This window comes from Pristis pectinata, chromosome 2 (assembly GCF_009764475.1).
Source record: "Pristis pectinata isolate sPriPec2 chromosome 2, sPriPec2.1.pri, whole genome shotgun sequence".
Taxonomy (NCBI): Eukaryota; Metazoa; Chordata; class Chondrichthyes; order Rhinopristiformes; family Pristidae; genus Pristis; species Pristis pectinata.
Window position 1 is genome coordinate 5376832 of NC_067406.1, and position 14536 is coordinate 5391367.

Sequence of the window (14536 nt, forward strand, 5' to 3'; positions counted from 1 at the left end):
TTATCTCTCCTAATCTAGGTGGAAAGAGCCTACTTGCATTAACTCTGTCTATACACCTCATAATTTTGTAAACCTCTATCAAATCTACCCTCATTCTTCTGCGCTCCAAGGAATAAAGTCCTAACCTGTTCAATTTTTCCCTGTAACTCAACTCCTGAAAACCCGGCAACATTCTAGTAAATCTCCTCTGCACTCTTTCAATCTCACTGATATCCTTCCTATAGTTAGGTGACCAGAACTGCACACAATACTCCAAATTTGGTCTCACCAATGTCTTATACAACCTCATCATAACATCCCAACTCCTATACTCAATACTTTGATTTATGAATGCCAGGATGTCAAAAGCTTTCTTTACTTCCCTGTCTACCTGTGACGCCACTTTCAGGGAATTATGTATCTGAACTCCCAGATCCCATTGTTCCTCCGCACTCCTCAGTGCCCTACCATTTACTGTGTATGTCCTACCTTGATTTGTCCTTCCAAAATGCAACACCTCTCACTTGTCTGCATTAAATCCCATCTGCCATGTTCTGGCCCATTTTTCCAGTTGGTTCAGAGCCCTCTGCAGGCTTTGAAAGCCTTCCTCGCTGTCCACAACGCCTCCAGTCTTAGTGTCATCAGCAAACTGGCTGATCCAATTTACCACTTTATCATCTAGATCATTGATATAAACAACAAACAACAATGGCCCCAGCACAGATCCCTGAGGCACACCACTAGTCACAGGCCTCCAGTCTGAGAAACAATCATCCACTACCACTCTGTCTTCTCCCACACAGCCAATTTCAAATCCAGTTTACAACCTCTCCATGGGCTCAACCCGAAAGTCAACCTTCAGGGAATCCTGAACTCGGACTCCCAAGTCCCTTTGCACCTTTGATTTCTGAATTCGCTCCCCATTTAGAAAATAGTCTACAAAGTAAATAAAATAAAGAAAATAGTCTAGTTTCAGAACTCTGAAATAAAAACTCAAAATGTTGGAAACACTCAGCAGGTAAGGCAGCATCTGATTGGGGGAGAGCGGAAGAGTTAATGTTTCAGGTTGGGGATCCTGATACACATGATTCTGTTCTCTATATCTCTGCAGTCAGGGCTTGTTTTTACAGGTTGCCTTATCATCCACCATCACCCGATATATCACCTGCTCTCCACCCCATGACAGAACAAGCTTTTTTAACGTTCTCTGCTCCCTTTAACGGTATCACAAAAAACATTCTAGCATTGCCCTGTTCTGAGGAAAGGAGGTGTATAAAATCATGAGGGGCATAGATCGGGTGAATGCAGTCAGTCTTTTTCCCAGGGTTGGGGAAATCAAGAACTAGAGGGTTGAACTTTTCCCTCTCTACCCCCCTTCAAACAAAAACGTAAGGTGAGAGGGGAGAGACTTAATTGGAGCCCAAGAGACAACTTTTTCACACGCAGATGGTGGTGGGTATATGGAACGAGCTGCTAGAGGAAGTGGTTGAGGCAGGTACAATAACACTGTTTGAAATGCACTTGGATAGGAAGGGTTCAGAGGGATATAGGCCAAATGCGGGCAAGTGCGACTAGCTTAGATAAGAATCTTGGTCGGCATGGACCAGTTGGGCTGAAGGGTCTGTTTCCCTGCTGTATGACTCCAAAACATCGACCCAAGAGTTAACTCTTCACTTCTCAGCACTCTCTCAAACGTCCAGCCTGAAATCATTGAATCATAGAATCATAGAACAGAAGAGCACAATACAGGCCCTTCGGCCCACAGTGTTGTGCCGACCTTTAAACCTCGCCTAAGACTACCTAACCCCTTCCTCCCACATATCCCTCTATTTTAAATTCCTCCATATGCTTATCTAGCAATCTCTTGAATTTGACCAATGTACCTGCCTCCACCACCGTCCCAGGCAGCGCATTCCATGCCCCAACCACTCTCTGGGTTAAAAACCTTCCTCTGATATCTCCCTTGAACTTTCCACCCATTAGAACCATAGAACAGTACAGCACAATACAGGCCCTTCGGCCCACCATGTTGTGCCGACCTTTAAACCTCGCCTAAGACTATCTAACCCCTTCCTCCCACATATCCCCCTATTTTAAATTCCCCCATATGCTAATCTAACAATCTCTTGAATTTGACTAATGTACCTGCCTCCACCACCACCCCAGGCAGCGCATTCCATGCCCCAACCACTCTCTGGGTGAAAAACCTCCCTCTGACATCTCCCTTGAACTTCCCACCCATTACTTTAAAGCTATGCCCTCTTGTATTGAGCACTGGTGCCCTGGGAAAGAGGTGCTGGCTGTCCACTCTATCAATTCCTCTTAATATTTTGTATACCTCTATCATGTGTCCTCTTATCCTCCTTTTCTGAATCTGAAGAGGCGATTCTCGAAAGCTCTGCACCACCCCCCAGAGATGCTGTGACTTGTTGTAAGGACTGCCTTTGATGATGGAAGGGCATGACTGCTATTTTGAAATATGGGAGGGGATCACTGCCGTCACCGACTCGGGTTGGAGGAGGGATCTCTTGAACCAACTCAGCTTGTGTTGCAAAGTTGGAACCAACGCTGGCTGGGAGATTGAGGGTGTTGATACTGGTCTCCAACTTCGCCAACACCGGGCGAATGTGGACCCTTTGAGCGGTCTCGCGATGCGGAAATAGCCGATGCGCGGAAGTTTCCAAACTTAAGACAAACTTTTTTTTTAAGAAAGTGGGGGTGAAGGGGGAGCAACGATTACAACATGGACAAGGCCATCAAGGAAGGGCAACTCCACATCTTGCAACCCAAATTCGGCAAGGTAAGGATCCAGAAATCATATTTATTTGCCAATTCAAGAATAGTTTTTTTATTGAGCAGTCACTCGGATCCGGAGAAGGGTGACTGCCAGGGAGCGCTGTTGCAGTTTGGACCACGACCCCGCCGTGTGTTTTACTATGTGCGTGTTTTAACATTATTTTCATTGCAACTTTCCAGTGCGCTGTCACAGGACACTTCACATCTTTTACACTTTCTTTTAGAACACATTTTTTAGAACTTGAGTCGGTAATAAGTGCAGCCGAGGTTCCCAGAACCGAATTCTGCAGGAGGGCTTTTGTCTACAGTTTAGAGGGCTTTTTTTTCCTCTGTGCATGAATGTTAATCTACTTAGAAATCAGGTCATAAGGTTGGCAGCTTTTGTGGGGATCGGTGAGGAGCAGGTTAGTTATAGAGGTTTGATTTTGCAAGGAATGTTTTAGTCTTGGCTATGAAACAGTTTGAGTTGTTTGAGGACTCTGTCCTTTCGCCCAAATAATCATTCTCCAGGCGTTGCCGGTCAGTGTGAAGAGATATTCCAGTGGTCTGAGTATTGCCTGAATGTGTGTGTCCTGGTTTGTTTAAACCGCTGATGGGTCAGTTCAGAATGCAGTTCACACTTCAGACCCGTTGTGAAACTGGAGTGACATGAAGTCCAGGACGAGGAACAGACGGCGAGTTACTTCTTCACGGCACACAGTGGACTTGCTGGATTTTGGTGATGTTTTGGAAGCTCTCGGTCACTATTTGCTGGCCACAGATTCTACCATCAAACTCTTTCAAAGCAAAACGGAATTCGTATTCAAAATCACAAAACTTCACGGCTAGAAATCTGAAATAAAAATAGCATTTGTGGAGGGAGAGAGACGCCCTTAACACTGAGTGAAAGACCCTTTGCATTTTCAACAGTGAATGGAAATCAAAGGGTCTCCAACCTAAAATGTCATCTGTTTCTCTTTCCACTTTGCTGTTGGACTTGCCGAGTTTTTCCGATGTTTTCTGTTTCTATAGAACAGCACAGGAACAGGTCTTTCGGCCCACGATGTTGTGCTGAATTAATTAAACTTGTAACTAAACGCCTAATTAAACTAATCCCTTCTGCCGACACAATGTTCATATCCCTCGGTTCTCTGCACATCCATGTGCCTGTCTAAGAGTCTCTTAAACCCTTCTATCGTATCTGCCTCCACCACCACCCCTGGCAGCACATTCCAGGCACCCACCACTCTCTGTGTTTAAAAAAAACTTGCCCTGCACATCTTCTTTTGAACTCACCCCCTCACTTTAAATGTATGCCCTGTGTAATTTCAGATTTCCAGCACCTGCAGTTTTAAAATTTATTTCTGAAGTGGTTTAGCCTTTGGTTTTTGTTTGCAACATTTAGCATCGCGAATGCCCTGAAGCTGACTAATCACAAAGACATCTGCAAGGTGATAAAAGTCATCGGAATTTCTCTTTCATGCCCTTCCCTTCCCCCTTCCCCTCCCTCTCCTCCTCTCCCCACTGTTGAGCAACAGCTCTGTGACACACACTGTGTAGTACCACTTCTCCCTAGAGGATTCCAACCAATTGTCAGGGTGATTCTGCAGTCACCATAAAACTGGGGCCAGGTGCTGGAGACAGAAGAACATTAATCTTTCATGAGCTGTAGAATTCTCAGTGCACTTTCTTTGTCTTAACGAGAGAAGCCTGAATTATGGTGGTGTTGTGGTTTTAAGTTATGAAGCAGGTTTCGGACTGTTGACTTAAGATGAATTCAAATTTCGCCATGGAATCAGGGGGATTTAAATTCAGTTTATAAAATCTGGAATTAAATAATGTCCACAGAATGAGTGGATTTTATTTAACAAAAACATTTCATTAATATTCTCTGTGAAAGAAAATGTTGCCAGGATTGGGGAGCATGCCTTATGAAAACAGGTTGATTGAACTCGGCCTTTTCTCCTTGGAGTGACGGAGGATGAGAGGTGACCTGATAGAGGTGTATAAGGTGATGAGAGGCATTGATCGTGTGGATAGTCAGAGGCTTCCCCCAGGGCTGAAATGGTTGCCACAAGAGGACATAGGTTTGAGGTGCTGGGGAATAGATACAGAGGAGATGTCAGGGGTAAGTTTTTTACTCAGAGAGTGGTGAGTGTGTGGAATGGGCTGCCGGCAATGGTGGTGGAGGCTGATACGATAGGGTCTTTTAAGAGACCTTTTGGATAGGTACATGGAGCTGAGAAAAATAGAGGGCTATGGGTAAGCCTAGTAATTTGTGGGCTGAAGGGCCTGTATAGTGCTGTAGATTTTCTATGTTTCTAAATCTGCAATTTATGTGACTTAAAATATGATTGTCACTCAACGTTACATAATTCAATTTTTAAATACGACTCAGGTTCAGTACGGACCTTCAGTACCTTCTGTGTGGAGTTTGCACATTCTCCCCGCAACTGTGTGGGTTTTTCCCAGGTGGCTTCCTTCCACGTCCCAAAGACGTGTTGGTTAGAACATGGAGTATAGAACAGGACAGGAACAGGCCCTTTGTTGATGCCAATTTAAACTGCACATCTGCCTGCATGTGGTCTATATCCCTCAATTCCCTGTCTGTTCAAGTACTTGTCTAAATTCCTCTTAAATACCACTAACATATACGCTTCCACCACCTCCCCTGGCAGTGTATTTTAGGCATCTACTACTCTGTGTAAAAAAAAAACTTGCCTCGCAGATCTCCTTTAAATTTTCACCTTTCACTTTAAAGCTATGCCCTCTAGTATTTGACATCCTGGGAAAAGGACTCTACTCTCTACCCTATCTATGCCTCTTGTAATGTTATGAACTTCTATCAGGTCTCCCCTCAGCGTCTGATGCTCCAGAGAAGACAATCCAAGTTTGTCCAACCATTCCTTGCACCCTCTAATCCAGGCAGCATCCTGGTGAACCTCTTCTGCACCCTCTCCAAAACATCCACGTCCTTCATGTTATATGGTGACCAGAACTACACACAATACTCCAAATGTGGCCTGACCAAAGTTTTATACAGCTGCAATATGACTTCTTGAATTTAATACTCAACATCCCGACTGCTAAAGGCAAGTATGATGTACACCACCTTTACCACTATATCTATTTGTGTTGCTACGTTCAGGGAGCTATGGACTTGTATCGCAAGATCCTGTCTTCGTAAGGGTCCTGCTATTTACTGTCTACTTTCCTCTTACATTTGACTGTACAAAATGCAACACCTCATGCTTGTCCAGATTAAAGCCCATCTGCCATTTCTCTGGACACATTTCCAACTGCTCTACATCCTGCTGAATCCTTTCACAACCTTTCTCACTATCCACAACTTTGCCAATTTTTGTGTCGTTTGCAAACTTGCTAATCAGCCAACCTACATTTTCATAGAACATAGAACAGTACAGCACAGAACAGGCCCTTCAGCCTACAATGTTGTGCCAACATAGCTGTTCCCTCCTACCTACAGAATGCCCATATCCCTTCATTTTCCTCTCATTCATGTGCCCATCCAAGCCCCTCTTAAAAGCCCCCCATGAATTTGCCTCCACCACCCTATCAGGCAACGCATTCCAGGCATCCACCCCTCTCTGAGTAAAAAGATTTATCCCTCTTGTCTGTTATGAACCTACACCTCTCACCTTAAATGCATGCCCTCTGGTATTGGATCGCTCAGTAATGGGGAAAAAAAGATTGCTTGTCCACCCTATCTATGCCCCTCATAATTTTATACACTTCCAACAGATCACCCCTCAGCCTCTGCCGCTGCAGAGAAAAGAGCCCAAGTTTGTCCAGCCTCTCCTGATAGCCCATGCCCTCTAATCCAGGCAGAATCCTGGTAAACCTTCTCTGCACCCTCTCTAAAGCCTCGACATCCTTCCTATAGTGAGGTGACCAGAATTGCATGCCATAAATGATTTTCATTCAAATAATTTTATATACCACAAATAACAGAGGTCCCAGCACTGATCCTTGCAGAACACCGCTGGTCACAGACCTCTTGTCGGAGAAACAGCCCTCCATCACTACCCTCTGTCTTCTACAGCCAAGACAATTTTGAATCCAATGTACCAAGTTTCCATGGACCCCATGTGCCTTAATCTTCTGGATTGGCCTACCGTGAGGGACCATGTCAAAAGCTGAACTAAAGTCCATGTATACAGCATCTACTGCACCACCCTTATCAACCATCTTTGTCACCTCCTCAAAAACACTCAATCAAGTTTGTAAGACATGACTTTCCATGCTTTTCCAGATGTGAGTAGATCCTATTGCCTAAGAATCTTCTGCAATAATTTTCCAATCACTGATGTAAGGCTCACTGGTCTATAATGTCCTCGTTTATCTCTAGTGCCCTTCTTAAACAGAGGCACAACATTGGCTATCCTCTGGGGCCTTGCCTGTGGCTAAAGAGGATACAAAGATCTCCATCGAGGCCCCAGCAATCTTCTCCCTTGCCTCTCTCATTAACCCAGGATAGATCCCATCAGGCCCTGGGCACATACACCTTGATGCTTTTCAAGAGACCCATCACCACCTCCTTCTCGATATGAACATGTCCTGGAATATCAGCACACCCCTCCCTGATCTTGCTATCCTCCATGTTCTTCTCCTTGGTGAATACTGATGCGAAGTACTCATTTAGTACCTCGGACATTTCCTCGGCTCCAGGCAGAAATTCCCTCCTTTGTCCCTGTGGTCTTACCCTCTCCCGAGCTACCCTCTTGTTTTTAATGTATGTATGAAATATCTTGTGATTCTCTTTCATCCTACTCACCAAGGACATTTCGTGGCCTCCTTTAGCCCTTCTGATTCCCTGTTTAAGTTCTCTTCCGCTCCCTTTATCCTCCTCAAAGACCCAGTTTGATCTCTGCTTCCTAAACCTTACGTTAGCTCCCTTTTTTTATTTTTGACAAAATTTGCAACCTCTTGTCTTCCAAGATTGTTTGGTTAACGGCTGCTGGAGCGTAGGTGAATGGTGGAGTCTGGGGGGCAGTTGATGGGAATGTGGGGGGGAATAAGACGGGATTGGTAGAAATGGGAGCTCGATAGTTGCAGACTCGATGGGCTGAAGGGCCTGCTTCTGATCTCTGTGACTCAAGTGAGCAAAGAGCCAGCTCGCGCAAGCAGCAGTGAGATACAAACCAGATGATTCCTCGGAGTCATCGAGGGAACGGTGAACGTAGAACAATACAGCACAGGAACAGGCCTTCCGACCATGATGCCAATTTAAATTGCACATCTGCCTGCACGTGGTCTATAATCCCTCCATTCCCTGCCTGTTCATGTATTGGTGTTGGTTTATTATTGTCACTTGTACCGAGGTACAATGAAAAACTTGTCTTGCATACCGATCGTACAGGTCAATTCATTACACAGTGCAGTTACATTGAGTCAGTACAGAGTGCATTGATGTAGTACAGGTAAAAACAGTAACAGTACAGAGTAAAGTGTCACAGCTACACACAACAAGGTAGATCGTGAGGTCAGAGTCCATCTCATCGTATAAGGGAACTGTTCAATAGTCTTATCACAGTGGGGTAGAAGCTGTCCTTAAGTCTGGTGGTACGTGCCCTCAGGCTCCTGTATCTTCTACCCGATTCAAGAGGAGAGAAGAGAGAATGTCCCGGGTGGGTGGGGTCTTTGATTATGCCGGCTGCTTCACCAAGACAATGAGAGGTAAAGACAGAGTCCAAGGAGGGGAGGCTGGTGTCCGTGATGTGCTGAGCTGTGTCCACAACTCTCTGCAGCTTCTTGCGGTCCTGGGCAGAGCAGTTGCCGTACCAAGCCGTGATACATCCAGATAGGATGCTTTCTATGGTGCATCGGTAAAAGTTGGTGAGAGTCAAAGAGGACAAACTAAATTTCTTTAGCCTCCTGAGGAAGTAGAGGCACTGGTGAGCTTTCTTGGCCGTGGCATCTACGTGATTTGACCAGGACAGGCTGTTGGTGATGTTCACTCCCAGGAACTTGAAGCTATCAACCCTCTCGACCTCAGCACCATCGATGTAGACAGGTGCATGTACATCGCCCCCTTTCCTGAAGTCAGTGACCAGCTCGTTTGTTTTGTGCCTGTCTAAATGCCCCTTAAAACGTCACTAACATATCTGCTTCCACCACTTGCCCTGGCAGTGTGTTGCAGGCACCCTCCACTCTCTGTGCAATACAGCAGGGAAACAGACCCTTTGACCCACTGAATCTGTGCCGACCATTTACACCAATCCGACATTAATCCCAGATTTTTTTATTCTCCCCACATTCTCATCAACTGCCCCCAGATTCTACCCCCTCACCTGCACACATAGGACAATTTACAGCGGTCAATTAACCTACCAACCCGCATGTCTTTGGGACGTGGGAGGAAACGGGAGCAAACGGTTCTTGAACCAACCTGCGCAGTCCTGATCACTACCTCACCATTAGCAACCCTATGATGCTGCTGCAAGTAAGCTTTTCCTGGCAGCTGTGCATACATGGACTTGTGCATGAACCCAACTTGACGTCAAACCCATGTAGTCACAGGGAGAACATGCAAACTCCACACAGACAGCACCCGAGGTCAGGATTGAAGCCAGGTCACGGGCGCTGCAAGGTGGCGACTCTACTGGCTGTGTCACTGTGCTGCCCTTCTTCTGGTAATGTTGGTCATGGGGTAAATACTGGGGCAGGACATGGGAAAGACATTCTATTGCACTACTTTGAAATGGTGTCCGTGGATTATCTCGCATTCATCTGAAGCTGACTGGACCTCAGTCTAAGATTACATGTGAAAGATGGCCTCCAAAGTACGGAGGTAATAGCATCAATTTTGGGGCTTGAACCAGCGACTCATTGACTGCAAGCTGCAATTACTCACTATCGGCTGGACTGCTGTATTGTTTTATCCACCTCAATTGCAGCAGCCTTCAAGTATGTCCACTTGCAACAAGTGACATCAGCTGGAAGGTATCTTGTGGGGAAGGATGTTGATTGAAGTGGGAGTCTTTGTTGAGATGAGAAAAGTTAAGAAAGTTAAGGAAGTAGCTTTTGAGAATGGGTGGACGAGTGAGTAATTAAAGATAATTGAATGATGCAGGGGGTTTGATCTAACGTGGTGCTTTTATTGTCAGTTCAATGCATGCACCACAGTAATGCACACATCTTTGTCGGAAATCCTGTGTGCTCAGCAGGTGGAGTTGGGAAAACGCAGATTAATGTTTTTGGGATTTTTGTTCAACTCACCGGTTTTCGTTGGTCTCCTGACAGGCACCATACTTTTAATTGTTCAACTCTCAAACTCAGGAATTCCTCTTAATAGACCACCACCTCTCCTCCTCTCACTCCTTGAAACCTGAGCCTTTGATCCGTGTCCTGATAGCTCTGTATTTCCTGGTTTCGAAGGTTGTTTGATCCCACAGCTGTGAAATGACTAGGATTTTTTTAACTTTACAGGCAAGTGTTCACAGCTGACTCATGACCTCTTCCTGCCTGTACTCCAGAAGTTTGCTTACTTATGCACCCTTGTGATTTTAGTTATTAGTTTTGAATGATAACGTGGTTTCATTCCTTTGCTACAAGTAAAGACTTTGCAAGCAATCACTGTGGCCATTTTATGGTTTATTTTGGGACGTCTTTCATCATATGGAAAGAAGCTTCAATGCTTCTGTGTGAAGACCAACAAACAGGGAGGGGTTCAGCTTATTTGCATCGGAACAAATTGTAAACTTCCTAAATTGGTCATGCATAAATGTAAGATATCGGGTCAGAAGCAGGCCAAGTCTCTATGTGCCTGCTCTACCATTCTGGAACCTCTTGGTTGATCTTTTAGCTTGTCCATACATCTGCCTGATCCTTGTATCCTTTTAATCAATGTCAAGGTAGCGTTTATCGTTGTCTGCACAAGTTCGTGTCTGCACAGGTGCAATGAAAAACTTACTTGCAGCAGGCATGGTAGTGTAGCGGTTAGTGTAACGCTATTACAGCGCCAGCGACCCAGGTTCAATTCCGGCCGCTGTCTGTAAGGAATTTGTATGTTCTCCCCATGTCGGCGTGAGTTTCCTCCGGGTGCTCCGGTTTCCTCCCACATTCCAAAGACGTACGGGTTAGGAAGTTGTGGGCATGCTATGTTGGTGCCGGAACAGTGGCGACACTTGTGGGCTGCCCCCAGAACACTCTATGCAAAAGATGTATTTCACTGTGTTTTTCAATGTACATGTGACTAGTAAAGATACCGTATCAGGGGCACATAGCATCAGAAACCAGCATTCACAAGGAAAATTTAAATTAAACATAAATTATTCATAGTTTTTACAAGAAAGAATGCAATGAGAACAAAAAAGTCCATTTTAGTACAAAATGATCAAAGTGGTCACAGAGTTGCAAAACTGCAGTGATTAGGGTTGTGCAAGTTTGTTCAAAAACTGGTTGAAGGGAAGCCGCTGTTCTTGAACCTGGTGGTGTGGGACGTCAGGCTTCTGTACCTTCTGCCCAGTGGTAGCTGTGAGAAGATGGCATGGCCCGGATGGTGGGGATCTGAGTTACTGCCACAGACAGTGACTCAGATTGGTGTTTGGGTATGGAATCAAGGAGCCCTGGGTAAACTGGCACTGGTGGGAATTGGGGGTGGGGGGGGGATCTCTCTTCTGGTTGGAATCATATCTAGCACAAAGGAAGATAGGTGGTTGGAGGTCAATCATCTCAGTCAGAGGACATCTCTGCAGGAGTTCCTTAGTCCTGGGCCCAACCAGCTTCAGTTGCTTCATCAATGACCTTCCTTCAGTCGTAAGGTCAGGAGCAGGGATGTTCGCTGACAATTGTACAATGTTCAGTGCAATTTGTGACTTCTCGGATAATGAAGCAGTCTGCACCAAATGCAACAAGACTTGGACAATACCCAGGCCTGGGCTGGACAGTGAGTAACAGTCATGCCGCACGGGTGCCAGGCAATGACGGTATCCAACAAGAGAAAATCCAGCAATCATACCCCTGACGTTCAGTGGCATTTCCATCACTGAATCCCCCATTATCAATATCATGGGGGTTACCATTGACCAGAAACTGACCCGGAGTAGCCCCATACACAACGTGGCTACAAGAGCAGGTCAGAGGCTGGGAATCCTGTGGCAAGTAAATTGGTTTATTATTGTCATATGTACTGAGATGCAGTGAAAAACTTGTCTTGCATGCCATCCATACAGATCAATTCATTACACAGTGCATTGAGGTAGTACAGGGGAAAAGAATAACAGAATGTAGAATAAAGTGTTACAGTTACAGAGAAAGTGCAGTGCAGGCAGACAATAAGGTGCAAGGTCATAACGAGGTAGATAGTGAGGTCAAGAGTCCATCTTATTGTACTAGGGAACCATTCAATAGTCTTATAACAGTGGGATAGAAGCTGTCCTTGAGCCTGGTGGTATGTGCTTTCAGGCTTTTGTATCTTCTGCCCAATGGGAGAGGGGAGAAGAGAGAATGCCAGGGGTGGGTGGGGTCTTTGATTATGCTGGCTGCTTCACCAAGGCAGCGAGAAGTGTAGTCCATGGAGGTTTCCATGACGTGCTAGGCTGTGTCCACAACTCTCTGCAGTTTCTTGTGGTCTCGGGCAGAGCAGTTGCTGTACCAGGCCGTGGTGCATCCGGATAGGATGCTTTCTATTCTAACTCCCCAAAGCCTGTCCACCATCCACAGGGCTCAAGTCAAGAGTGTGATGGAACACTCTCCACTTGCCTGGATGAGTGTGGCTTCAACGACAATCAGGAAGCTTGACAGCATACAGGACTGCAGTGGTTCAGAAAGGCAGCTCACCACCACCTTCTCAAGGGCAATTAAATGTTGCCTGTGAAGTCCATATCCCTTGAATGAATAAAGAAAGTAATAGTGTTTATATCATTGGACTAGTAATCTGACATATAGACTAATAATTGGATTAGAACATAGAACAGCACAAGAACAGGCCCTTCAGCCCACGATGTTGTGCTGAACTAATTCAGCTAATGCCACCCAATCCCTTCTGTCTGCACATGGTCCCTATCCCTCTATTGTCTGCATGTTCATGTCTTAGATGCCTGTACTATATCTGTCTCCACCACCACCCCTGGCAGCGCATTCCAGGCACCCACCACTCTCTGTGTAAAAACAAAACTTGGCCCGCACAGCTCCTTTAAACTTGCCCCCTTTCACCTTAAATGCACGTTCTTTAGTATCAGATGTTTCAGACTTGGAAAAAGATACCAGCTGCCTATCTATGCCTCTCATAATCTGATAAACCTTTATTAGATTTCCCCTCAGCCTCTGACACTGCTGGGAAAACAACCCAAGTTTGTTTTCCAAACCCACCAAGGATAGCTGAGCATTTAAATACAGTTTTTGGAAAACCAAAATATATATGATACATTTCAATATATGATTCCAATTACACATCAATGTGGTTGGTTCTCAACGGCCCTTCACTTTAACAGAGAACTGCTTCCTGCGGTCAAGGCAACTAACAAGTGGCAATAAATACATGGTGTTCCTTCCCAGTGCTGTCTGTGTCTCAAGGATGGATAAAAGACTGTTTCAGCATTTTTTATTTTAAGTTTGGTGTTGCTTATAAAGTTAAAAAAACTAAATTGATGGATGAGGAGGGTCCTTGGCAATCTGGGATGACAGTTGGAAAATGAAGGAATGTTTAGGAAAGAGAGGTGGTCCACAATGTGCAGGTCCTAGGAAAAGTCTGACGTCCAATCCAGAGGATCCATAAGGTATATTTATTTGGAAGGTTTGTTGGCACAACAGATACCACTAAAACCCTCTCCTTTATCTGTGAGGAGTCTGTGCCCTTTAAGTCTTTCCCCCTCACCTTAAACCTGTGCCCTCTAGTTTTAGACTCTCCTCTCCTGAGAAAAGTGACCATCCATTTTCCTTGTGGTAAACAGTGCTGTAGTGTACTTGAAACTGGGCAGTTGGGGTTTGAGGATAGAGCCTTCCTTGTCTATTAAAACCTTCATCTTGAAATCTTCTGGTAGGAACAGGTCATTCATGCTTATCCTGCCATTTGACTGGATCGCAGTAGATCTATACAACTTTATTTACTCATCCTTGATGCAAATTCCCAATGGCCTTACTAAATTTAAAGAAGATTTATACAGCACCTTACCACATGAAAATCCCTCAAAGTTCTGTGCCAGAAATATCCTGCAGGAAGATAAATTGCTGTTTAATCTTGTCAATGGTGGTGAAAAGGGAGTCGGGAGGTGAGTCACTTGCCTCGGGGAACCCAGCCTGTGAACTGCTCTTGTAGCCCCGTTACTTCTGTGGCTGGTCTATAGTAACCAACCACCCCCCCCCCCCCCCAACTGCCCCCTTCCCCAGGATGTTGATGGTGGGTGATTCGGTGACAATAATGACATTGATTATCAATGCTCTTTGCTTGGAGATGGTCATGGAGCACGGAAACAGGCCCTTCAGCCCAACTCATCCATGCCAACCAAGTTGCCTACCTGAGCTCATCCCATTTGCCCACATTTGGCCCACATCCCTCTCAACCTTTCCTATCCAAATGTCTTTTAAACATTGTAATTGTACCCACTTTCTCTAGCAGCTCATTCCATATACCCAGCACCCTCTGTGTGGAAAATCTTGCCCCTCGGGTTCCTACTAAATCTCTCCTCTCTCACCTTAAACCTTTGCCCTCCAGTTTTATTCTCCCCTACACTGGGAAAAGACTGCGACCATCCACCTTATCTGTGCCCCTCATGATTTTATAAACCTCTATAAGGTCACCCCTCAGCCTCCTTCGCTCCAG

General features: G+C 45.3%; 2 protein-coding genes across 2 annotated transcripts in view; one reads left to right on the top strand and one right to left on the bottom strand.

The window, feature by feature from the left end:
* The window catches only part of LOC127580023 (uncharacterized), a 399650-nt gene that overhangs the window by 117529 nt on the left and 267585 nt on the right, over window positions 1-14536 (bottom strand).
* Window positions 2455-14536, top strand: part of dok1b (docking protein 1b) — a 92882-nt gene continuing 80800 nt past the window's right edge. The window contains exon 1 of the mRNA XM_052038575.1: window positions 2455-2779. Coding sequence (XP_051894535.1) covers window positions 2723-2779 — 57 coding nt within the window. The 5' untranslated portion in view covers window positions 2455-2722. The remainder of the gene's footprint in view (window positions 2780-14536) is intronic.